General features: G+C 35.5%; 1 protein-coding gene across 3 annotated transcripts; it reads left to right on the top strand.

The window, feature by feature from the left end:
* The first annotated feature begins 1519 nt into the window (after nt 1-1519).
* mud (mushroom body defect) lies at nt 1520-26098 on the top strand. 3 transcript variants are annotated; one of them, XM_073974470.1, is made up of 12 exons: nt 1520-2249; nt 5424-5565; nt 5632-6134; nt 6228-6309; nt 6376-6488; nt 7489-7686; nt 7770-13808; nt 15991-16086; nt 16152-16468; nt 19029-19128; nt 19986-20285; nt 25503-26098. In XM_073974470.1, exons 1-12 carry the CDS (start codon nt 2211-2213, stop codon nt 25554-25556), a joined length of 7983 nt encoding a protein of 2660 aa, XP_073830571.1. In that variant the 5' UTR covers nt 1520-2210; the 3' UTR covers nt 25557-26098. The 3 variants fall into 3 exon arrangements, with proteins under 3 accessions (XP_073830571.1, XP_073830568.1, XP_073830569.1); XM_073974467.1 differs by lacking the exon at nt 25503-26098 and adding an exon at nt 23136-25110; XM_073974468.1 differs by lacking the exons at nt 15991-16086; nt 16152-16468; nt 19029-19128; nt 25503-26098 and adding an exon at nt 23136-25109.
* Nucleotides 26099-26785: the final 687 nt, after the last annotated feature.

Below are 26785 nucleotides of genomic sequence, written 5' to 3'. Positions count from 1 at the left end.
TCTGGCATTCTCAAAAAAAAAATTGAAAAACAAAATCTTTTAAAAAAGAAAATGGAAAGTTATGTATATTTAAATATTTAGAAAAGTAAATAAAGGGTGTTTATAATGTTATTTTCAGATCGATTGGTCGAAAGAAGCAGTCTTGGAAATGATTGCTTTGTGGCAAAAACATGAATGCCTCTATAACCCCAAAAACCTATTCTACCACAACAAACATGCTAGATATTCATTTTCCTTCAACCAAAATTAAAATTTGCCCAAATTTGCAACTCAACAATAAATGTAAACAATGACAAAAACAGCTGTTTTTATATTTATAGGTTATGTCATACGAAAATAACACTTGTAGGTATGAACGCACAAATTGAAAGTTGTATGGATGACGTCAATTTTGACAAACATAGAGAATGTCGAATGGGTGAAAGAAATGACAGCTCATATGACATTGATATATGGTGTAAACAGCCCTTTAAGAAGCTTATAAGATATTTTACACACTCGGAGCTAAACAACAAATTGTCGAAAACGTTAAAACAAGATATAGGAACACGTTGGAATTCAACATCTATCCTGAGAACATATATCAAGTCCAGAATGAGATTAAAAATTGGTAAAGAATTTGACAAAGACTGATGTTTTAAACGTTTGGAGGGGGTCTAATCAAAATTTTTTAAAACAATTAGCCAAGAAAATTTTGGGCAGGGACGAGAGAGAGATTTTTTTCACATCTGTAGTGCGATTTTCTAACACATTTTTTGAGTTACCGACAAAAATCGGTAACATTAAAACTCAAAATTATGAATGAAAAGTTATAATAAAAGTTTACAATACGGTTGCTATCGGTAGAACTTTACGACTACTTTTTATTTGTCGCTAACTTACAAAATAATATCGTTAACTAACGAAATTATAAGCATTTTAATTTGACCGACATTTGTCGGTAACTCAAAAAATGAGTTAGAGAATCGCATTACTGGAAATAATGTTTTTACATAAGAATGTGTAAATATTAGTTTATAAGTAATTTTGCAATATGTATATTTTATAAGTATATATGACAATTTTTTGTGCTCAATTTTTAGTCACTCGACCATTTCTACTCAGATCCAGAACCCTTATACTGATTTTCAATTAAGTGTTGATCCTAATTTCTGCTTAAATATTATTTACCTCGATAATTGTGTTAATTTTTTCACCGAAAATTCCATCCAATTAAGAATTCATTTCCACAGAAAATGTTTAGGATGAACAGATGTTACAAAATGTCACCATTGCCTATGTGATTAAAACTAATACGACCTTTTTACCTAAATACGCTATAAAATGTTTAAATCTAAAATTTTCCCCGTGCTCAAATGTGAAGTGTTAAATATTTCCTCGAATTTTAATGGGATGGGATTCCTAGTAAAATTAATCAAACAATGTCTACCTACTAAATTCTCTCAAATGCACACACACGATTACCAAGTACTCACATCATTGGCAACACCATTGGTTGGTAATTGTGTCATGACAGGTAGCAAAGAGTAAACATGGCGCGATGTGTCAATTGTCAAACTATTGATTTAAAAAATTCTAACGGCAGTTAATATTTACCTCGAGACGCGAAGACACACAAGCAGAGAAGATTTAAGAGTGCAGGAAAGAAAATAAGTGAATTTGTTTAAAATAAAATTTCGGCGCGAAGAGGATAAAAGCATCAGGAACAGAAAATTATAAGTTTTGTTATAATAAAACATTGAAAATGTTAATGTAAATATAAAAAACAAATATCTGATCGATTTTGATGTGTGAGAAAAAAACCAACGCAACCAATATATTGCATTGTTACAACAAGAAAACAAGCACACAACCAAACAAACTGATTGCAAAGATCATCGACAACAAAAATAGAAATAGGAAATTTGCAAATTGCAGCAGCTGGAGAAGAGACATCGCTACATTTCCAAACTGAGGGAATGATGCACTTTCGGGATAGTTTATAAAAATAACAACAACTTCCAATGTGTACATAAAATATAAAGGAGGAGTAGAAACAAATTGGCCTCCAAAAATTGTATTTTCATCTTTGGATTTGGAACACAATTTAAAATTTCTCCGAGGCAATTTTAAAGCGTCATCGTATTGAATACCTTTTAAAGGAATTCTTTGGTGTGCTGCTACTTTATTACAAAAAGAAGGACTAAAAACGAAATAAAACAAACAACAAAATGGACATGCGCAGCTGGAAAAAAGTACTGTTGCAATGGGTAAGTAAATGAACAACATAATCACATAGAAACACAATGATGACGATGATTAACAAAAGAAAGGACAAAAAACGCATGCTTTGCCTACTTTGTATTACAGCACAGTAGCAACAACAAAAATTGAAAGTGAAAAACAACTGCCAGCCATAATCAAAGGTGGAAAGATGTACTTTGGTTAGGTACATACATGTACACATAGGCCGGCCTCATCTGTCTATGTGCTAGACACATTTTATGTAAACAAAAGGACTGGTGTGTGTTTGAATTTGTTTGTGCAACACTATGCTATTTTTGTTGTTTTTGGCTGAATTGTCTACGTTGTAAATTTGGAATAAACAACATTGACACCACCATCCATCATTAGTTTGTGAGAAAAAATTGGATATAGAAAAATGTAATGTAATTATGCTTGATGGCATTTAGAATGGAAGGTTAATCACTATGGAATTGGGAAAAACATTCTCCTTTTTCGATAAATATGAAAAATGTATTTCAATTATTAGAAAATTCCTTCATTCTGTTTGGATGTGGCGGTTTGGCATAGAATTGTACCGATTCCAACATACAAAAAATCTATTTTGAAAAGTACTTTCGGGTATGTGATGAAAACCGAATCGACTCGATTTGCAGAATCGAAATGGTATATAATCGGAGTTCCGTTGATGATGTATATAGTTTTGCTTCGCAAACGCCCCTTATTTGAAAAATATTTTAAAAATCCATTTTCAATTTTATTAAAATATTCACAAAAATTGGAGATATACGATTTCGATTTATGGCAAAACGAGTCGAATCGTTTTCCATCACATACCTGTTTCTGTAGTGAGCTGCACTTGACGAGCAACAAATCCAGTTTTTTGGATATTAAACTTTCGGTCAACGTTGAAGGTTTTTGCTTACCACGGTTACTTTCGAAATTGCAGGCATAAGTTAAGCCGACCCACTAAGCACGGATCGAGATTAACTTTTTCCCACAGATAGTTCTCGCCTCCCGATTACCACAATAAATAACTTATATATATATTTCTTTGTTATTTGTGCTTTTAAAGTGTAATGTATAGTAGATAGGGCTTTTATGCTATTTGGGAAATCATTTTTTTTCTGAGGAATGGGTCCTGAATGCTGCAGAACCTGACCTTTGCATATGGATATCATTTTAAATGTTATGGAATTTACTTGTAAACTGTACGAAAAAAATTAAACTTAAAAGAAACTTTTGTTTGCATACCCGACATTTTTATTTGTCCATATGAGAACATCCTAAATCCCGATCGAAGGACGGCTTTTTACACAAACAAACAATTTAAGAAAATTTGAATCGCGTAGCCCAGGTTTGCTACTGTCCATAATAGAAAGTCTCAAATCGCAGGCGAAATGCTGTCTACATGCTATTGGGCTAGGTTAGGTTTAAGGATGTGCAGTCATCTAATAGTATAGGTGGCTGCTTCACTCGGAGACCGTTGGTCCACTGTGTTCATCCTGGATGGGTTAAATATGTTGAAAGTGATGTAATGATTATTGTGAGGTAAATATGATGATGAGATTGATGAAGTAAAAATGTTTACGAGGAAAAATTTATTGAGAGCTCGTTATTGCTCGATGAATTGAAGATACAGAAGGTTCGTGGATATTGCTCGTTGTGTTTGAGATGAAGAAGAATATATTTCCAAAGTGTGGTTGACCGATCTTTTTACTGAAAATAGGAGGAAAACATCCCTTCTACATCCTCACATAGTCTGCAGTAGTCAATGCCTCTGTCATCCCAGTTAAATATCACACTTTGCAGTGACACGTGATTGCCATTCCTAATTTGTCGAGTGAGAGGTCTTCTGCGACGAGAGACCACAGGCCAGATAGCTTTGGATGACCTGTAGATCTCGCTGTAGATTTCATTAAGTTTGCCGATGTAGTAGCACATCGATGCCCGGACAGTTCCATCAACTGATGGGTCGTTATATTTAGAGCCACCTCGAAATAGTTTATCTGTTAATTCGTTTCCCATTATATAGGAATTATCCAGAACCTTCCTGCAGTCAGGGATAGCTGGAGAGTTTATGGTTCGAGACTTGAGATCCTTGAAGGCCGCATGTTTAGTCACCGGTTCTATAAGGTTTTCTCCAAGCCCTTTCACCAATTTTGATAGCAAAGATCTCTGCCTGAAAGAGAGGGACTTTGCCAAAATTGTGACTTTCGCAACCTAAGAGCCGTTCTAGGCGTCCGAAACCGGAGCTTGAAGAGTGCTTTCAATTGAGTAGGTAATCAGTATTGATGCAGGTTATTGTACTCTGGATAGTTTGGACATTAACGCTTTGTTCCCTAGTGCTTGCCACCAAACAGTGAACCGTAGGTTAGAATGGGTAGGAAAACGGTTACATACAGACAATTCCCAACTTTTCCCAATTGAGTTAATATAGGTCTTAATTCCTTTCCTCTTCCGTTTTTAGATACACTTTGCAAAAAGTCAGAAAAAAGGGTTGGTAAAAATTTGTCACTTATCAGGACTACCACATCATCGCATAGGTCACCCACCTTAGTTTTCAGCCGGTTGAAACACACACGAATTGATCTACAATTTCCTTTGAATGTCAAATGTCACACATAAATCCAGTTTAATATGTCCAGTTTAATTTAATGATTTCGAATATTTTAAACAAGTGTCAACTTTCCTACTTATGATCCTGGTTTCTACGATAATTGAGTTTATATATATGTTTTTGATCGGTCAGTGGAATAAAAGTCTCGCATAAATATGGGTTTTAATGAAAATTTGATTTTGAAAAATTGACCGCCATTTTTTTGCGAGAAGTTCATCAATTCCGATGTCAAATTCGCGAAATTGTAAAAAAGTGGACAATTTTTATTACAGCTATTGTTCTGACTCCAATGTGTCTCAGAAAAAGCTCAATTTTCCAATCTTAAACTTTATTTCGCATATAGTATTCACGCATATAGAACTCACAAAAAATATTTTTTTAATGGGAAGTCATCCAGAGACACAGTGCGGCCGGATTTATTTGTGTTGAACTCAAATAAAACTTGATGACTTTGGGCATCTTGTTTGTACTTGCCAAGATTTTTTAAATTTAGTTTTCATTCTAAAACAACCTGCCATAAATAATTATAATTGGACTCCCTTCTGATTCAATTTTAATTAATTTGTCCTTTATTTTTCAGATCACCGAATGTGGTTTCATGGAACGCAATTATTTCAATATCGAACAATCCGATATTGATGCCTTTTATCAAAATTTCAGTTTACAACATCCCAAGACAGCCAATAATGGCAAATGCCGGAAATTGAGTGAATTTCTTAAAGGTAAGCAAATCATTTTACTTTTTTTTATAAAATAATAATATTCAATTTCTCTTCTATTTTGCGTAGAATCCTATCCCCAATTTGAAGTTCATCTAGATGATGAAAATTGTTTAAGTTCTTCGGACTACATTTATATATATTCCTTGTTATTGCATTTCTGTTGTGTTAAACATCCACAGACTGTATTTCATGAAATATGTCAACGTTTGCCGGAATATGCTCAACAATGTATTGCTTCGTTTTTCAAGGAGCTGCTTGAAACAGAACCTATCACCAAAGAAGCATTGCGTCATGCTATTGCTGAAGTGCTAACAACACATGTATCACCGCCACGTTTAAATGATTCCATATCGAGTAATCAATCGGCCCTAAGTATTTTTGGTGGAATTGGTGGCGGTGGTGGTGCTGGTGCTGCCAGCATTACTAGTAGTATAACATCACCTGGTTTTAGTCGTTGTGATTCACCACTAAAGACGCCAAAACGCTGCGCCGGACCGCAACGCATATCACCAACGACACCCAAGTCATATTTGCTCGAAGAGCGACAACGTGAATTGTATAATTTGAGGGTAAGGAAGAAGGGATAATTTGCTTGAATTTTTTATTTGAATATCAATTTAAAATGTGTTTTTATTTATTTTTATTATTATTATTATTATTAGGCCCAGCTTGAAACGGAACGTTATGAGAAGGGCCTCTTAGAGGTACAAATCAAACAAAATGAGGATAAAATCCTTAAGTTGAGTGAGTATTATTAAATGTTTGATGGGAGTTGTAGAGAAATTATATTTATTTGTTTTTTTTTTATAGATCAAGACCACAAAAAGTTACAACATCAAATCCAAGATTTGAAAAATGACATTATACTTAAAACCAGTGATGGCAGCAGCAGTTCTTCAAATCGTGAAGGTCATGAAGATCAGGTATGTTTTTTATGTAACTATGAACTGAATTTCAAAACAAAATGTAGAAAAAAATCTTCGGAAAGTGGTCTTCATCACAGTTGGTACAAAGTGATTCTCGCCAACTAAAGAAAGTGGCGAATCTTTAAAGTATGCAACCAAAATTGATTATCTTTTAGCTGTTTCAAAAGCTCCATGTTTTAAGATATCTCCATGAACTTGGCCCATTAATATGGAGTCATTAGAACAAAATTACTCCATATGTCTCAAATGATATGTCATTTGCGTAGAGAATTAACATCTGTTATTTTGTGAATAATGCTTCATTTCTATTAAGATCTTCATCTAGAGTGGGTACTGCTGTAAAGATCCGCATGAATGCTTGGCACACATAACGCCAGAATTCAAGCCATGATAACGTCGCATTTTTTGGCGATAGTGAAACCTATTACATTTATTGAGTACTTGAGCCATGGATAATTTCTCTAATATCGGATTCAGAGTTCAGCTCAAAGTTGATTTAGGTTATACTCTTTGATATGACAGCAAAACTGTCGATTTTATTTTTACTGCTTATATTGAAATAAATTTGCTCGGCATAAGTTGAATGTTTGGACTGGGTTCAGATCGATCATAAACAAATTTTCGATTTAAACGAAAAAGAAAGTCTTAAATCCTCGGACGAAGGCAGGCTATTTATAAAAAATTTAGATTTAAACTAAACTTGTGTCAAAAGCAAGGGATTTTTTTAACTTTCGGTGCCCATATCTCGGGAAGTATAGACTTCCTGCCCAAGATATATATATTGGCGTGATTAGCATTGCAAGCCCTACATGTAAAAAATTTCAGATCTATCAGAATCCAGTCGATACATTCAACCTGCTCCATTTGCTCTTCATCCTTGATCCGAATCGTGCCCCCATATTTACTGATAGGGCTTAACCTTAGAATCTGAGGATTTTATCTACAGATTTGTGGCTATATTTGCCCCTACTAATCCTAATAATTGTCCCTTTTTTAGATACAAAAACGTTTAATTAAGGAAATGACTTTGAAGGAAAACGAAATCATAAAACTCACAGATGTGGTTCGTAATTTGCGTGAAGAAAAGGCTTTGGTGCAGGAAAAACTAAGCTATGCCCAAAAACAAATTGTCATTTGTATGAATCGCATCAAGGAGTTGGATTACAAGGTCGATGAATTAAGTGATACAATTGAGGTAAGTCGAATGATATGCTTACAATTTGTTCTTCTAGCACACACACTCAAATTCCTCCCCTTTCCCCAAATGTGTTCACACAGAAAAAAGATGGCACCATTAAATATCTAACCGACAGCAAATTGGAGTTGGAACAATACATTGCTGAATATCGTTCAGCAAATATGCACAGCGATTTAAACGGTTCTATGGAATGTTTTGATAGTTCATTTGCTCGCAACATTGGCAATACAAATGCCTCTAGCAATGTTAGTAGTCCCGAAAATCTGGGAGCTTCGGTCGTTGATATGCAACTACGCGAAAAGGAGCATGAAAATTCCAAACTAAAAGAAGAGCTAGAATTGGTTAAAGATGAACACAAACGTTTGGCAAAGAGTCTTCAAGATTTGGCAGAAAAACAAGCCAAAGAATTCGATATTGTTTGGGAACATCACAGTATGTTAGCTGAGGAGTCGCTGCCAGAAGATTCCCTGCAAAGTGATCCCCTCGAACAATTTAGTTTGTTCTCAAGTTGCATGGAAAAGATAAGTAGTTTTCATAAGCTCGAGAAAAACAAAATCCACGAATTGGAAGAAGAGAGTAAAAAGTTACAAACTGAAAATGCCGATTTAACATTAAAGCTTGAGTCTCTGAATGAGGAAGTATTGGAATTGAAGTGTAATGTGAACGAGGCCCAAAAAAACAATGAACAATTGTTAAAGGATAAAGAAAACATGTTGGCTGCGGAGCGTAAACAACAAGTGGAAATGGAACAATTGCAGGCCCAGAAACAGCAACTTTATATTGAGTTGCAAGAAGTAGTATCTTCCAAGAATTTCCTTGATTCAGAATTGTTGAAAAGCAGACAAGAGGCCGAAGAAATGCAACAGAAAACTATTGAGATGCAGGAAGACTTCTTGCAAAAATCCAATGAATTTGAGTTGCAAATCAAGGATCTCTTGGATAGTCTAAACAAACAAACTGAAGAATTGAAACAGTATCAATTAACTGAGAAAACTCTCAGGGCCAATTATGAACAACTTGTCAGTGAAAATGAAGATCTGAAGAAGAAATCACATAGTGCGGACCATCATCTCAGTGAAATGAAGGAGGATATTGAATTAAAACAGCAAGAAATAACCAAATTGGCCAAGGAAATTTCAGAATTCGCCCAGAAGAATGTTGAATTGGAAACAAAAATCAATGCCCTGGTTGAGGAATGTGAAAAAGAAAAGCGTGATTGTGAAATGGGACAAGATGTAATCAGATCACTACAGGAACAACTTGCAGCTTTGCAAGAGGAAAAGGACACGGAAGTTAGTAATTTGGAAAAGGAGCTGGATTCGTTGAAGCATAAAAATGCCAAAGTTCAACATGATATGAATAAGCTTCAAAAGGAATATGAAGAACAGCTGGAACTATACCAACAAGATAATGAGAAACTACAAAAACAAATTGAAATGCTACAAAAAGAACATGAAAAGAAAACCTTGAACTTGGAAGCTAAACACCAACAAGAAATGCAGAGCCTTGAAGAAAAACTAAACAATTTGGTAGAAGAAAAACAAAACTTGTTAACAAAACTGGAAGCTGAGACAAATGAGCATCAAAAAGAAACCAAGGATATTGACAGTAACTACAAACAACAAATCAACAACCTGGAAGAACAAATTAAATCCTTCGCATTGGAAAAGGAAAGCATTGAAAAGGAAGTTGTGGGCCTTCATAAAAACTATAAACAACAAATCCACAACCAGGAGGAACAAATTAAATCCTTGGAAACAGAAACAGAAAACTTGGGAACAAATCTTTTAGAACTGTCCGAGAACTGTAAAGAATTGGAAAGCATTATCTCCAAACTTAAGGAAGAAAATCAACATGAAAAACATGAGAAAGAAAACTTGGAAGATAAAATCACTGAAATGCAGAAATCTATTAATGATTTCCAAGAAAGCTCTACGCAACTAAAAGATCAAATTGAACAACTCAAGGAAGAGAAACTCAAACAACAATTGGCCTTTGAAAGTTTGGAAACTAAACATCATGAAGAAATAAAGACCTTGGGCGATAACTTTAATAAATTACAAATGGAAAAGCAACAAGAAATCCAGAATTTATTGAAAGATATTTCTATTAAACAAGAAAACTATGTGGCCTTAGAAAAAGATTTACAACATGCCGAGTCCATGAAAGTCAAAAATCAAGAGAACCTTAAGGAAATGGAAACACAACTCCAATGCCTACAAGATGCTCTAAAAGAAACCAATAAGAAATTGGAGAATTCAGAGCAACAACACAAGGAAATGGAAAAATTAACAACAGATTTGTCTACCATTATCAACAATACCCTAAAGCTTTTCAATGTTACTGGCAATCAAGAAAACTCCTTGGAGAACATTTGCAATTTGGAACAAGAAATCAAAAAACTATTGCACCAGAATAAGGAAATGAAATCCAAAATGTGTAATCAAGAATCTTCACAAGTGGATACCACACATAAATTGCAACAATTAGAACAGCAACTCAATGAAAAGAATCAAGACCTCGACAGGCATGCCAAAGAGTTGGATGATCTTCGCAAACAAACTGAGGAATATGAAAACAAATTCATTCTTCTAAGAGATCAACAAAAACAATTTGTTGAAAAAGTCACCCAAGATTTGAATAAAAAGGAACAAGATTTCACTAAACAAATGCAACAAGCTGCCGTGGAATATGAAGCCTCCATGGAACGTGTTCGACATGAATTGACATTGGAAAAGGAACATCATGAAACCAAGGAGAAAGAGTTACTCATGGTAATTGCCCAACATAATGATGTCAAAAAACAACTAAATCAAAAAGAAGCTGAAATTTCCAAGCTAATGGCCACTTTGGAGGCACTGCAGCAACAAAATCAGAAACTGAAATTATATGAAAGCCGAGTAGCCGAATGTTCCACGGAGAACAATAAATTGCAAGAAGAAATTGAAAGCTTTAAACGTGAGGTACATCAAAATGCCATGCGTTTGGTGGAGGCTGATAAGGCTCTCAATGAACTTCTCGATTTGACCAAGGAACATGAAAACAACAAACAGGAAATTTACAAACTCCGCAATGAGTTGCAAGAGAAACAAAACACCTTAGACTCTCAACTTGAAGTACAACAAGATTTGGAACAACAAGTCAAGGAACAAAGTGAAGCCATTGCCAAATTGTCTGCAACCTTAAAGAAAATTGAACAACTCAAAGAAAACTTGAATGAACAATTGGCTAAGGAACAAGAAGAAAAATCCTTACTTTTGCAATCTTTGGAAAAATCAACAGATCAATTAAACTCCTTGCAAGAGGATCACAAACAGCAGGCATCATCTTGGGAAGAAAAATACCTTGATTTGAAGCAACAAATGGATGAGCTAACCTTACAAAATACCAAATTACAGGGAGACTTGCTGGAACGTGATGCTGAATTGCGTATGAGTTTGGAAGATCATGAACAGGAACGTGATAGTTTCCATCAAGAATTGTCAGAGGTTAAACAAAAACTCCTAAATGCCAATGAAAAGTTGGAACAATTCGACATGTCGCTCATGGAAATATTGGCCATCATGGAAAATAATTTCAATTTGAAACATGAACTTGATATGCAGAACATCAAAAATACCTTTAATATCCCTTCTGGAGATCTGGCGGCCACCAAGATCACTCAATTAAGAGAAAATCTCAATATTGTGCTACACATGGAACAACAACAGCGTATGCAACACAATGAGACCTTGGAAGCCTTGAAGACAATTGAAAAATCCAATGTGAGCCTACAAACCACCATTGCCACACAAGAAAAGAATTTACAAGAGTTAAGAGAACAAATTGAAAATGAAGAGCAAATTGCCCAAAAGAGAGCGTGTCAAGAAATTAAACGCCTGGAGGAAGATCTTCTTAATCTCGAAAAGGTCAATGAACGTTTGACCAATGGCAATTTTAATTTGCAAGAATCTCTAAGCCAACATGAAAAGGATCTTGAGCAAGCCAAAGTGAATCTTCAAAAATTGGAAAAAGAAAAACATCAGCTCCAACAAGACATTACCTCGAAAACTCAGCACATTGAAAAATTGCAACAGGAAGAGAAAGACTTGCAGCAAAATCTTAAAGACAAGACCCAGCAAATTGAACATATTCTAGAAAAATCCAAACTTTTAGAACAGCAAATTGAAGAGAAATCCATAAAATTGCAAACCCTCAACAAGGAACATCAAGAACTAAAGGATACCACACAAAAACAACAACAGTTAATAGAGGAATTACAACATCAACTATCCTCTCTACAAGCAGAACAATTGAAATTGAATGAGAAACTAAAACAACTACAAAACACCAATGATTCTCTTGAAACTGAAGTATCCAACAAAACTAAAGAACTCCTCAACTTAAACAACAAATCCGCAGAACTTTCACAATCCGTACAAAATCTAGAACAACAATTACAACTGACCACCAAAAAACTTGATGAAACTGAAGCTTTGAAATTGAATAGCGAAAGCAACTTGCAACAAATACAATCGGAAGCGCAACAACTAAAACGTGATATGGATTTCCTTAAGGCTCAACAACAATCGGCTGCCGAAGAAAATCAACGACTTAATGGCGAAATTGAAAGCCTCAAGCAGGACAAACAACATTTGCGTGAGGAAATTCGTGACACCAAGTCGGATCTCCAAAGAGCAAATGACAATGTTACCCAGTTAATCCAGCAAATTGCCTCCATACGCATGGAAAAAGAATCTGTGGTGGAAGAAAACACCTTGCTACGCAAACAATTGGAGGAAAGTGGTAAACATCATTCCACTTCGGAACACAAACTAAAATCCATCATAGAGAAATCCCAGGAATATGAACGCAAACTCTTAACCACCGAAAATGAACTGAAATCCACCAAGGCCTCTTTGGAAAAATGTGAACTGAATAATCAAAAACTTACCCATGAAAATGCCAAACTTAAAGATTCTCAAGAAACCTCCACCAAGAGAATTGAAAAATTGGCCCTTAAACTTGGAGATTCACAAGCCAAGAGTACTAAACTGGAAAGGGACAATGAGAAGTTGAGCAAAGCACTTGAAGCCCACAGCACCACAGTTGAAGCTTTGCAAAAAGAAAAAGACGTTTTGCAAAATGAAGCCAAGGCCCTCAAAGAACGCCTATCACGGGCCGAAAGGGCCCATGAACAATTGGCCGCCAAGGTACAAAATCTTGAAGTGCTTAACAGTCAATTGCAGGAAACCAAGCAAAAGCTGGAAGCCTCTGAAATTGATGGTAAATCCAAACTCAATAAATTGGATAAAATGCGCATTTCAAATGAAGAGAAAATACGCAAGCTTGCCAATTCTCTACACAATGCTGAAAATTCCAATGTTAAATTGAATTTGGAAATTGGTTGCCTCAATTCAGAATTACAGAAGCTAAAGGCCCTCAACAATCAAGAACAGATACATGATCTGAATCACAAACTCGAATTGGCTCAACAACAATGTCAGCAGCTAGAAGATCTCAATGAACAACTGCACCAAGAAATTGATCACCTTAAAGAAGACAAAACCAATCTAACTGATCAACTATCCAAACTTACTCTTACACTGCAAATTACCCGCAATGAACTGGAAGAAATACGTTCCGAACTTTTGGTTATACGTGATGAAAAATCTCGTGTTCAAGTTGAACATGAAACATCTACCTTGAAACTGAAAGATTTAGAATCACAAAATGATCATCTTCTGTGTGAACGTAGAAATCTCGTGACCACATTAGAATCACGCATTGCCACGCTGGAAGAACAGCTCTCCATCAAATGTAAAGAAGTTAATGAGTTACAACATGAAATACAAACTTTACGCGAAAGTTCTGAATCCAACTCTTCGCTATTGCAACAAAATGTCACAGCTAATAATTCAGAATTGGAACAATTACGTGAACGTCTATCCTCAGCCGATGATGCTTTACAAAAGGAACAACAAATTGTTGCCCAATTACGTTTGGATAATCAAATCCTGCACACCAAATATCAAGAATCTAAACAACGTGTCCTCGATGCCACCAAAAACAGTGAAGAACGCATCAAAGAGAATCGTTTAGAATTGGAAGGAAAATTGGAGAAAATGAAAAATAAAATGGTAAGTTTTGAATGTAATTTTGTTTGCATAGTTTTGTTACTGTTTTTGTCCTTTAAACTTATCCCATACATAAATACTTACATATCATTGATCCGTATACATACATCCACACAAGGACATCACACTGTATGTTTGATTTTCGTTAGTTTTTAATTTTGTGTTGTAGATTTTTTGTTTGTTTTTTTGTTGCTTTTTTTTGCTATATGTCTGTTTATTGGTCCAGTGGTACAATTGTTTTTGTGTTGCATGGTGTTTGTTTTCCTATTCATAAAGTTTTGTAAAATTAAAATGTTTTATAAATTGTTACGAGCGCGGATTCTTTTTCAATGTCTTTATGAAAAGACACAACTTTTTAATTTCATAGTAGGAATATTGGATCAATAGCCTGAAAGCTGTAAATTTCTGAGAATCTTAGATAAAGATCTGAAGTTCATATTGGAAGATGGGCCATATCGTCGGCCCACTCCCTCGAATACCTCCCTTACAACGGATCAACATATTTCTCTAAAACGATGCGTAGGATATCTTTCGTAGGATGTATCCAATTTGGTCCATACTTTGCACATCATAATCCCAGTGAGTTTTGTCTCAACTTAAGGGAGAAAGTGAAAAAAACTCACTGTGGAATTTCGTTCAGAGTAACCTGACATAGATCAGGTTCGAATATGGACTATATCGGATACCTCCCACACAAAATTTCAAAATTTTCGAAAAAGTGCAGTTTAAGGATCGTTGTACTTTGCACATCATAATATTTCTATCATACATAAATCAGGTTCAGATATAGACTAAATATATCGATCCACTCCATGGGTTACCTGTCCCACAAATGTCAAAATTTTTCAGAAAAGTGCAGTTTAACACCAGCTCACTGAGACCTGAGATAATAGACCAAGAGCTCCACAAACACCGTCGGCACCAACTGAAATGAGTCATAAGTAGGCCTTATAACAACATTCAAAATATGGCCGAAAGGGTTGTTACTTCAGTCAAGAAACACTTCAAGATTTTGCTTAAATATGTGGCATATCTTCTTGTTAGTTATACAAAGTTCGCACAATAATGCCCACATTTTATCCATCTCCATCTCCCAAACCAGGAAACAAACAATTTTAAAATCAAATACCATGCATCCCGAATATTACTTTGCCTGATTCAATTACGTTAACTCCTCCCCACCCCCAAAACTCATTTAATCTGTCACATCACAAAACACTTGCATCTTCCGATTTAACTTCAGATTCATTCTACCAATTTTGTAAAATGTATATTTTTCTGATTCTAAAATTCGTTTTCTTCTCTTTTTCTTCTCTCTTTTTTCTATTCAAAGTATGAATTTGAAACTGCAACAACGTCGTTATCAACAAAAACAACAACAACAAGTGTTGGTGGATGTAAGCTGCATTGGAAAAATCGCGTACATTCATGTTTTCGATATTTCTTTGTTGTGGTTTTCAGTCAGATTATTTTAATTGGAATTCTAAATTATTTTTTAAACAAAAACGATTTAGAGTTAATATTCAAAAGCAATAGACCAGCAGTGTTTTGATAGACTAAACATTTCAAGCTTTTCCCCCATATGGGGAAAAGTTTTGAATCCTCTGGAAGACTCTAGTTATAAGAGGCTGTGCCTTTTTTCTGTTAGAATATTATTAATAATTTTATTATTATTTAAATATTATATTCTAGTTTATATACATATGTAAATGATGCATGCATTACCAACCATACCTTGTGCAAAATTCTTTATAAAGAAAATTTTCAAAATGTAAATAAATTATATTACTATTTTTTTGGTATAAAACAATAATTAAAGTTGCATTTATTTCTTTGTTGTCTCTGTTGTGATGTCCTCGTGTTCTGTCTGTGGTATATGTTTTCTGTCTGGTCATATTACAAATTTTGTTGTGAATTTGTTTTATTGAGCCTTCGAACATTAAAAAAAAAGAGAAACTCATGTTTCATTCCCATGAAATTTTTACTACACTCGATCTGTTTTCTATTTCTTCTTTTTGTTTTTCTTTCAAATTCTTATATATGTATTTTTATTTGTTTGTCCTATTCCTATTCATCCATACAACCATCATCAAAACCTGTCTGGCTTTTTTGCGTTTTATTCAATAAAAAAATAAATAAAATCCCCTACAACCACACACACACACACCCACCCACCCAACAATAGAAAACTCTATATACGGAAGAAATAACCAAAATGAAAACGAAACAGGAACGTGAAGTGGCTAATATTAAATCGGAAATGGATGTTTTGAAAGCACAGGTAAGTTAAACATTACCCTAAATTTTCTTTTAATAATAAATTGTTTATTTGTTTCCTTTCCGCAGAACTCCAAATATGAAGAACACACTCGCAAACTGTCCAATCAAATTGTCCGCCTAAATGAAAACATTCTAGAGTATCAAAAAGAAAATACCATTTTATCTACAAAATTAAAACATCTCTTGGAACATCATGAAACTGAAAAATTCAAACGTCCCAATTCTATCCATGTTTCAACTATTTCCTCGACCAGCTCAAATGGAGCCTCCAATACAGGCACCAATTTAGCCATGGAAGACGAAGAAGGTGAAGTTTTCAATAACACCTATTTGACAGATTTGAAAACTGGCCGAATGTCGGAATATATGAGTAGAGAAGTGTGGTAAGTTAACAGCTTTTTATTTAAATTTAAATTTAAATTTTTTATATCAGAACCATAAATGTAATTCCACACATTCATTCCACCTTATTTAGGCGTCTACAACAAAATATTTGTTCCTGCAGCCCATGGTCCTCTAAGATAGACTCATAATGAAATAATGTAATAAGGCTACTAATTGGAGTAGTTTTGTTGTTGAATAGACTTCTAAACGTCTCGATCTTCTGCACTGATCACAATCAATGTTTTTCTTTAATATAAGACGTTGTTCAGAACCTCTCCTTCTGTATAAATTGGTTCAATTCCAAAAGACCTTTAAATGCTCCCAAGTTTTCATTTTGACGAACAAAAATATTTTTGATTTTATTTTTGCCTTATTAAGTCGAAGATAATTTAAAATGATATTTTAATCAATTCTCTTTCGAGTTGAGCGGTTATGACTTTAGAGGTAACTTGAAAAATTAGGAGTCTACCGTAGTCCCACACATCCAACCATTATGCAACGATTCACGGGTGGTTAAGTTCGATCATCAGTTTAAATAAATTGATAAAAACTTCCACAGACTATCGAAACATTCTAAACAGGATGTTGTCGATGCCAATATCTGCTTGGATGTTATAGGCGAAACCATCCAAATCACTATCTAGTATAGGTTTTTGGCGCAACTGAGATACGATCAATTACTACTGGGGGCCAGGATTGATGGTGCAACGTAGAACAATTGCCCAGTACGCAACACCAGCCTGCATGACACGCTGCAACTTTTCAACTGTGCACAGCCAAACCAATACTGTTCAGGTGGCGTCTTTTCCAAACTTGGAGTTGGAAGCAGAGACTTCTAGACATTTTGTACTTGTGGTATAGACGGACGTCCAGAAGACTTTCCGCCAAACTCTCTTTGTCATATCATTTTTCGACATCTTCAGATGATTTCTATGTAGTCGGCATATGCGAGTAACACGTGTCACTTGGGTATTGAATGATACACATTATAGACTATCTCCCCTTTGAAGCCTCCTTGGGTATTAAGAGTTTCGGAAAGAAAGCTCAAACTTGTATTGGAACAGTTTTATCCGCACCAACAATGGCCCTGTACTTCACCAAAAGGTTGAAGTATCAATCTTCTCCTAATCAGTCTCTCCCGCATTTGAAGTAAGATGCTGATGTAGCTGATGGTGGATTCAGGTTTAAGGTTTTAGTCGTTCGATAGTATCGATTTGTCACCTTTTCGAGACTACGGCATATCCGGAAAACGTTCCTCTATCCAAATGCCAACAAATGTTGCCTATATTTGAATAAATGTTTCAAGTATCGATTTTTTTCATATGGGTCTCTATAGGATTTGGTCTAAGATTATGATCTGACTGATGGTGGACTTGGACTTTAATCGTTCCATAGCATAGTATCGTCTTGTCTTTTCTTACGCGGGACATATCATCCGGTAAACGTTCTTGTAGTGAAATGGTGCAGATGATTGCATCATATCAGGTTTCCTAGACTCAACATTACATCATGTCAGCTGTTTTTAAAAGTTCCTCTTATAGCTCAAAGGATCCTACTGCCTTATTATACTTTAGTCGTATTTCTAATGTTTTGAATTGTTGGTATTCTATCCTACAACTGGAAAAGTGGATATTGTGTTGGTTTTCTCCATAGATCAAAAAAAACTACCCTATCAGAACGAGAAAAGCGTTTATCTTCTTCAAGCAAAAAAAAAAAAAAAAATCTACTCTTAATTTGTCCTCATGTGTATCGACTCAAGTACGTTTTCTCCTGCGTGTGCTTAGAATATTTCAAGGGTCTCTTTGTCCTCACCTTTGGTCGGAGCATGGGCGAGTTGAGACTAATCATTAAGGCGGAATGTTGCTAGTCTTTAATCAACCTTAGAAAATCAGGATATTCATTTTTTTAATATTTCATTAAATACAAACCTCAGGGTCATGTCATACTGTTGTCTCCTGTCATGGCAGCTTCACCTATAGGTGTTGTTGTGATACCTTTCCAATTTCGTCGTACATCTTGCAGAACGGTTATATCGACCTTTTACTCTGCAATTACACCCGTTAGTGTGTAGACAGTGTCAGAATAATCCAGGTGCAGGTTGGTCGACAGCAAAGTAGGGGTTTTTAATAGCTGTTTTCTTAGTAAGATACTTTTTCCAGAGGTGGTTTGCTAATCCGAAGTCTTAACCCAAGTTTTTATGTTGTTGTTGTAGGATACCTCTTTTTTTACAAAATGCACTGGTGGGCTGAGATCTAGATCATTTCGAATCTTATTCCGCGACCAACTTTTTTATGTACCATGTTGGTGAATATGTTGCGGAGCAAGTGACAGGCTTTTGAGGTAGTTCCTCCGTTGACACAAGGGTCCACTTTAGATCCCGACAAGTCCTAGACTTTGCAATGTTTAAGTACATTTGTTTCTTGTATGTCTTAACTCCAAACACAGCGAAAGAAAGTCGCCCAAAATCCTCATCCATTTGTCCTTAGAAAACAGTAGAAAATCATAGTATGTACTATAATTTTAAACGTAATTATTTTCATATATTTTATTTTATTACAGCGCCGAAGAACTTAAATATCGCAACTCATTGTTACCACCTCATTTGAGAAGTACCTATGCGGCACAATATGACAGTGAAATTGCCGAAGATGAACTAAAAGTAAGCAATCTAATACATCCTGATTTAATTAGTAATTTATCAAATATTGCACATAATCATTATTCAACTCCCTCACCACCACCACCACCGCTATCATCATTATCATCATCATGTACCCTATTGCATGATGATGGTGTTGATGCAATTGCTACATGCAAGCATCACCATCATCATCACCACCACCATCATCATGTTGTTCAACACAATGTATCCTCGGCGGCGAAACATATTTTACATACATCACAACTGAGTAATATTAGTTCCATTGAATCCAATAACAGCAGCAGCACACCAAGATCCATTAAGACAATGCATTCTACACCATTGATAAAAAAGAAAATGCATCCAAATATTTCTAGAATTATAAGTCATTTAAAGTAAAACAAAAAAGACAAAGACGACCGACCCTCTTATTTATATATGTTATATATGTATGTCTGTATGTAATCATCACATCTTCCTTCTGGACAATTTTTTGTAAAACAGGAAATTTTTGCTTAAAAAAAACAAGAAACTAAATTATAAATAGCAACAAATAAATTGTGAATAGAAGCAAATAAAATAAGTTTCAAAAACATGTAATTAAAGTTTTTCAAATTTGTTTCAACAATCTATTTATTAAAAATTATTTGTCTCCTCAGTGTTTTTGTCTTGTCTGTCGTCCAATGTGTTGCAAATGTCTTTGTAAATATGTTTTGTGTTGTTGTTGTTGGTAGTTTATTGTAAAATTTGTGTTGTGTATTTTGTATTATGCGGTGGAGGATTACTAACTAACATTCCTTTTTAATTTTCTATAATTTGTTTAATAATTTGTTAAATTTCATATTTAATATTTTTTAATTTTTCTCTTAATTTAGGATGGCCCCCATAGCTTTGATGATAGCATGAGTGCCTTGCTAAGCACCACAAATGGTGGTAATCGCAAAAAATGCACTGGAGTTACCCACTATAAACGTCCTGGACCTCCAACACCAAGTAAAAATGGTCGCCTTTCATTTGGCGGCTGCGTCAGTTCAGAGCCAATGCGTGAAATCCTCAAAGAATCATTTGATAGTGCAAATAGTGCCACTGGCACCGTATCGTCCTCATCCGCCAAAACTCCAGCCCGTTTCAATTTCTTTGCATCGCGTTTCAGTATGGGCACTGGAAAAGATGAGGTAAGTCAAATATTTTAATTAAGAACTCATATTTGTGTTTGTGCTGAATGTGTAAAATAGTAGCAAAAAGTTTAATTTGAAGGGATGATATAAAAGTCCTCCATCTTCTGAAGAAACTTAAAAAAATAACTCAACTAGGAAATAGACTTTATAAAAAAGTGATCAGTGATGTGGACATCAAATTGATCTCATAAAAATCATAGTTCCTGATTAATTATATCGTGACGTGTTCCGTATGGCTTCAAGTAAAATTTGTTTCTGAGAAGACTCACTTGGATGACCTTCTCGACCTCTGGCCCCGCCGGTTAGTTCTTCGTTTAGCATACTGATAAATAGCCAATCTGCTCAGGCTTGCACCTCTTTGGTATCGTTTGTTTCAGCGTGATGTCTCCAAATTCTATTTCCAGCATCATTGTCGCCCATTTCGTCCTTATAGCATATTACTAAGTAGTGTCCACTGGCCGAGGCATCAATTGCTTCAAGAATCGGCTTCCTGACCCTGACTTGATCGAACGACCTAATCGAGATGATTTTGGTACTCCCTTTTCCTTTGAGAGGTGGAAACCGTGCCTTTGCTGCCACGTTCTTAAACGTACCGTTTTATGGTGCCCCTTGGACATCCTCAAAGGACCTAATCACATTTCCTATGATTAGTGTACATCGATAATGGTTCCCAGAGGTGGATGTCGCAGCAGAATGTGTATCATCGTGACATCATGCGATTTTGAGAACCATACCAGACTACCAATTTTCGAGAAACGATAGAAGAAATTTTGACTTTAATTCCCTACTCTTACTAAGGGGGAAGAGGCAAAAATTCCCAAAATGCTGAGAGAGTGGAGAGCTAGGGTTTGTCATTTGAAGCAATATCCTAAAAGTCCCCATCAATCCATGTGTGCAAAAACAGGTATTCGAGGTCAAAGGTCAAAATGTATGGATTTTTTAGGTTTTCTGATTATTTCTTGAAAGCAGTGTGTCTTATCAAAAAAAGACCAAAGCAAATATTGTAGATAAAAAATTCTCTATTTTGCTATTTATAGTTTTTTCCTAGAAGGAATCGTTCTTGAGATATAGCGGTAAGCCTACTACTTTTACTTTAGTAGAATTCTGAAAGGGTTTCCGTTTTTGAGAAAAATCAAAAAGAACTGAAGTCCACCAAAAATTACCTTTGACCCTGAATATCTTCGTTTACGCACACGTGGCATCGATGCGGTGTGTCTTTTAGGACTTTACTTCTAATGGCAAACCCTAGCTTTACATCAAAATTCAGCTTTGTGGGAATTTTTGCCCCTTCCCCCGTATACGCATGTCTATTTGACTGGACTGATAAATTTCAAGTCTGAAGAATCTAACCGTGCATTCTATTGAATAGATGAAAGATTAGATTGTTGTTTATGAAATGGCAGAGCAGTGACATGAAATATTTTTTAATGAAAGCGTCTTACCAATTTTCCACGGTCTTGTTTTATCCGATAACATCAGAAAATATTAGATATCTCCTTCAAGGTATTAATACCATCTGGAACAAAAGATTTTCATTAGTGATCTCTCAACTAGAACCCTTCTCCTTGCTGTCTTGTCACTCTACAATCTCACGAATGCCTCTTTACAATCTGAAAAGGTGATATAGGCTTGAGTTTAGCTTATGTGTGACCGCTTTTCCCCCCTGGACAGAGCTTTTAAAGTCAAAAAGCCTATCGTAATACAATTATTGAAGGTTTGGAGTGATGCAGATTTATCTGTACCACGTGAAATTTGACCGGCAGGGCCTCTAAATTATTAGTGAGGGAGGCGGAATTTAATCCACCTCAGCCCAAATAAAAACTCTTCCTTATGCATCTGTAAATATTCCAAGCTCTACTTGTCTATCGCCACCTTCATAAGCCGGCCACCGACCATCCTCCGGAGTGAGCTAAGTACCTTCCAATCTCCAGTCATAAGGTCCAGTCATCTGTTTCTTTAAAAGTTTTAGGACCTCCATCATCTCCGTTTCTGGTAGTATAATCAAAGCTGTAGCTGCTATATTACGCGGCATCTCAGCAATTGTGACAACAGCAATCCTCGCACCTTCCCACCCAGTTCTTAATAGTATGGAAAGGTAAGGAAGACTTGTTACTTTTGGAGGCCTTTCCTGACTTTCTAGTGAGAGCAATGGTCTCCAGCGTTGATGGTTTATCTACCGCAGGGGAGTAGTAACACTCGGTTAATCCTGAACCGCTCCTCTGGCGTACAAGGGGCGCTACCCGACGAAGTGCGGATCACTGTGATGTCCATTTCCTCGTCAGACAAAGCTGTATTATCCAATACACATGCCGAAATAATTTCCTCACGTAAAACCGTCTCCAACCAGGAATTTCCGATTCATCGTTGTTGTTGTTATCTTTTCCTTAATCGAGATCGTATTTATGTGAGTTTGAAAATCTATCGCTTAATTATCTTAAAGGAGAATTCATCCGACGCTACGTTCTTAATAAAAAGAGGCGTTGAAAAGGAATGTCCTAACCTTTCTAAAACTAGATGGGGTCTTCATACTACCAAACGCGTTCCCTAATCACTGTACTAGAACATTAGTGAGATCAATTACTGTCCTGAATGCAAGTAACTGGGATCAACAATCAACCGATTGAACCTCAGACATTTTGTTGTGCTTCACCAATAATCATAGAGTTGTGCTTCACCAATAATCATCTGAAAGGTTTATGAGCATTTTTAGGTTTCCTGATTGTCTCCTTATTTATGTTTAAGCTGGTGTTTGTCGATTTGTGTAAGTCCACTTGTGTTTTTGTGTGTCCAATCTTCATAAAATATCCCTATGCTGACTCAAATTTCCTTTTTGACTTTTACTCAAAGAAAAAACAACCTCCAAAGAAAGAAATTGTTGAGAAGAAGAAACCACTTTCTCCTACAAAACCCGCAATTCCAACAAAACCCACAATTCCCACAAAAGCCACAATTCCAACAAAACCCGCAATACCGAAAAAACCTCCTCAAACTGCCAAAGCCCTACCACGTCATTTATTGGGTGGTGCTGTATGTACATCTACGCCACGCAAGAGTAAAGTTCACTTTGATCAAAGGCGTTTATTGGATCAACTGCTTACTTCTTCACCATCACCCTCTCCCCTAGCCGTGGATAATAAATCACAGAAATTAAAAAAGAAACACATAACACCACCCGATGTTAGTTTCATAGAGACACCTGTAAGCGCCCTTATAAAACCCATTGATTTCCCTCCCAAAGCACCAACGAGAAAACAAACCGCAGCTAAGCGAATTGAAGCCATTGCTGCTGGTTTGAAAAGTAAACGACGTAACTCCTCAATTTATGGTAGACGTCTATCGAGGCGTTTGCAAGAAATTTGTACACCCACAAGTGGTGAAACTACATCGTCGGCCCTATCGAATACTCCCAAGAATCTAAAGAGCCGTCGCCAGACCATAAGTTCAGCCACTACCACAACCTCGGGTGGTATACCCAATGTAACGGTCATTTTGCAAAAACGTTGCCTCAAGAAAAAACCACAAAAGGAACGAAGTGGCAGACCTTCACTATGCCTTAAGAGCAGTATTTTCGCTAAACATCATCGTACACCCAATAAGGCAGTACTAAATGATTTGAACAGATACAAATCGCGTAAGCAACGGTTTGATTTCAATAGGGGAAGGGATGTGGTGCAAAATGAGTCCAGTGAGGAGGACGAGGAAGAAGAAGTGGAGGTGCTTCAAGATTATCACAAAAAGAAAGATGCCACAGTTGTCAAAAATATTACCTACGAAGTAAAACCTTCGCTATTTAAACCTGCTAAGCTGGGAGAAACTGTGGTCATAACAAAATTAGAACATGAAGATTTTTATGGAGGAGGAGGAGTAGTAGAAGAGCAATTTGATGATGACTGCGATGAAGAGTCATTTTTATGTGCCTCCGAGGTATTTGATACCCAGGATGCCGAGGATTTACACAAGGATAGCGATTATATTTGCCAATATGATAGTAGCAGTGAAGAGGACCCCGCCGAGCACAAATTTACATCAACTAATGTGAAATATGAAAGAAGAAGCATTGAACCCAATAGAGAGTGTAAACAGGAATTGGTTACTTCTTACGATTTGGAAGAGTTCGATCGTTATATCAGCGGCCTTGCCAAAGTTAAAAAGGAACCAGAATCCTACTCCTCGGCTGGAAGTTCTCAGCATTTTGAAAAACTTGTTTTAGAAACGGAATCAAATGCCCCCTTTGAGGTTAAACATATTAAATTTAATATAAGTGGCAACTCTTCAACGAACAGCCAACATCATGGCAAGCAACACCCGCACTATACATTTGCCAGTAATTCCACACAGCACAGTCATAGTCCTGGTAATGATGAGGAACATTGTGAGATTATGGCCACAAAAGCTTCTCCGCACTTTTCACCACCCAGTAGTAATAATCCAGCAAATTTATCCCGAGTTATTTACGGGGGAACTGTTATCTATAATCGTCGTTTGCCGAACATAAACACCACCTATGTTAGGAAATCTTCAATTTATGTTAAGAATAAAAATAAAAATCAAACCAACATGTCCGATTCCAATGCCGCCGATGTCATTCTCATAACCAATCAAACAATAACCGTAGCAGATTTAGCAAGGATGTGGAAACAAATGGATAGTTCAGCACGTTTAATTGTTAGTTTTGCAGCATTGGCATCATTTACAACCCTGTTGGGTTTATTTTTGTCATTCTATACTCCCAAACATTAAGAAGTTTTTGAAATCAAAATTTTATTTTAAACTGTTTCATATTGTCATCATTATTATTATTAGATTTATAAGTGTTCCGTTAACATTTAGGATAATAGAATTAAGATTGGAAGAAAAGTAGTAAGAAGAGAAAGAGAAATAAGTTATATGTATTTCAAATACTCGTAGAGAGAAGTGCCACTCGTAAGTATATGCCGCATAATCGAATTTTTCAAAAAATTAACTTATACCTTGTAATTTATGTAATTATTTCATATTTATCATACATATGTATAACCTATAAAAGTAGCAATTAAAATAATATAACAACAGAAAAAAGGGAAAGAAATCAAATAACAAAAGTGTTTCTCTTAAAAAAAATCCAATCAAATGTTGAAATCACAAGGGGAACAGTGATTTTTTCTTAAATATATAATCCTCGATTTTGTTCTTAATACCACATAATAATTCTATTTAATTTTATCTTCTTTGCAGAATACACCACCCACGAATAAGAGACGCTTGAGCAGTATGTTCAAAAGAAAATAGATTTGAATCGTAGAAGGATCGTAGAAGAATAGTACGTATTAGCTATGTACTTGATCCAAGATTTGTTTTGTGTCCTGTCCACCAGTATTGTAATGACTTGTCCATGTTTCTTATAAATATAAATACATTTTTTTGTTTAATTAAGTGTTTTTGTTTTTTATGTTTAACTCTTTTGTTATAATAGAAATTAAGATTTTTATATTTTAATGCATAGAATACTTTTAACATTCAAATCAACTTCAACACTACTTAATACTAACATCATATAATAGGTTATATTATTAAGCAATTTCTACTTATTTGGAAACTAAATTCAAACAATTCATTATTTTAAAACAATTATTTTTAGGTTGTGTATGAACAAAACTCTCTATTAATATAAAAATACATTTTTAAATTTCTTGTAAATATCGTCTCTGTATGTAATATAGCATTTTTATTATACTTTTTTTAATATAACATTATTGTCCAGTAGTTTTATTTGTTTATGTGTTTAATAAAAATCGAAGCGATTTAAAATATATTTACCAAAAAAAAATGTATTGCTTTAGTGTTATTAAAATTAGAAAACACTTCAACTTTTTCTGGTTTCTACGGAAAAAATAATCAAAGGCAACCAACAATATCAACTTCAAGAACTCACTTACCCAAGGACAATCCCACGGGTTCTTACGTACCGGAATGACCCGAAACCATAGTGTTTTGGCCAGCGGCTGCCAACCCAGCATCAAATCTACGCTTCTCACGGTGCGCCTTAACTAATTTTAAATGGAAGGTGCTTACACTTGGGAAGTTTTTGCAGATTCTGAAACTATAATACTCATAGATGAGAAATATCAAGAAACAAAAAAAAAATCGCAGGAGGGATTTTCAAAGGGTTTTCACGATTTTGCTTGGAGACCGCGAGCCCTATATAAATGGTCCGAAAGAAACTGTTGTAGCTGTGAAAATTCTCCACAAGATTGACCTTAAGGTTTTTTCGTAGGTTTTACCATTTTTGGGATATAGAGGTTCAGTTAAAATTTTTAGGTTTTTATCTTAAGTCTTCAAGATTTAGGATTATCCTACCGCCTTATTACTCTTTTATCTCCGTCATAAATATTCTAGAGACTAGAACATTTCAAACTCCCCGAACACCAACACGGCTTCCACTCAGGGAGAAGTACCACAACAGCCATCTGCGAGATCTCGCAGAAGGATTAAATAGTAAACGCCCAGACAATCGCTAC

The sequence above is a fragment of the Musca autumnalis genome, unplaced genomic scaffold, assembly GCF_047663935.1.
Source record: "Musca autumnalis isolate F117 unplaced genomic scaffold, ASM4766393v1 scaffold_3, whole genome shotgun sequence".
Classification (NCBI taxonomy): Eukaryota; Metazoa; Arthropoda; class Insecta; order Diptera; family Muscidae; genus Musca; species Musca autumnalis.
This window is presented reverse-complemented; position numbering and strand designations above follow the sequence as displayed.

Bases quoted from the DNA above. Each gene is read 5' to 3' on its own strand.
- mud (XM_073974467.1), top strand. From the start codon at position 2,211: ATGGACATGCGCAGCTGGAAAAAAGTACTGTTGCAATGG. The intron at 13,809-15,990 runs GTAAGTTTTGAA...ACCCAACAATAG, and splicing joins AGAAAATGAAAAATAAAATG to AAAACTCTATATACGGAAGA. The intron at 19,129-19,985 runs GTAAGCAATCTA...CTCTTAATTTAG, and splicing joins TTGCCGAAGATGAACTAAAA to GATGGCCCCCATAGCTTTGA.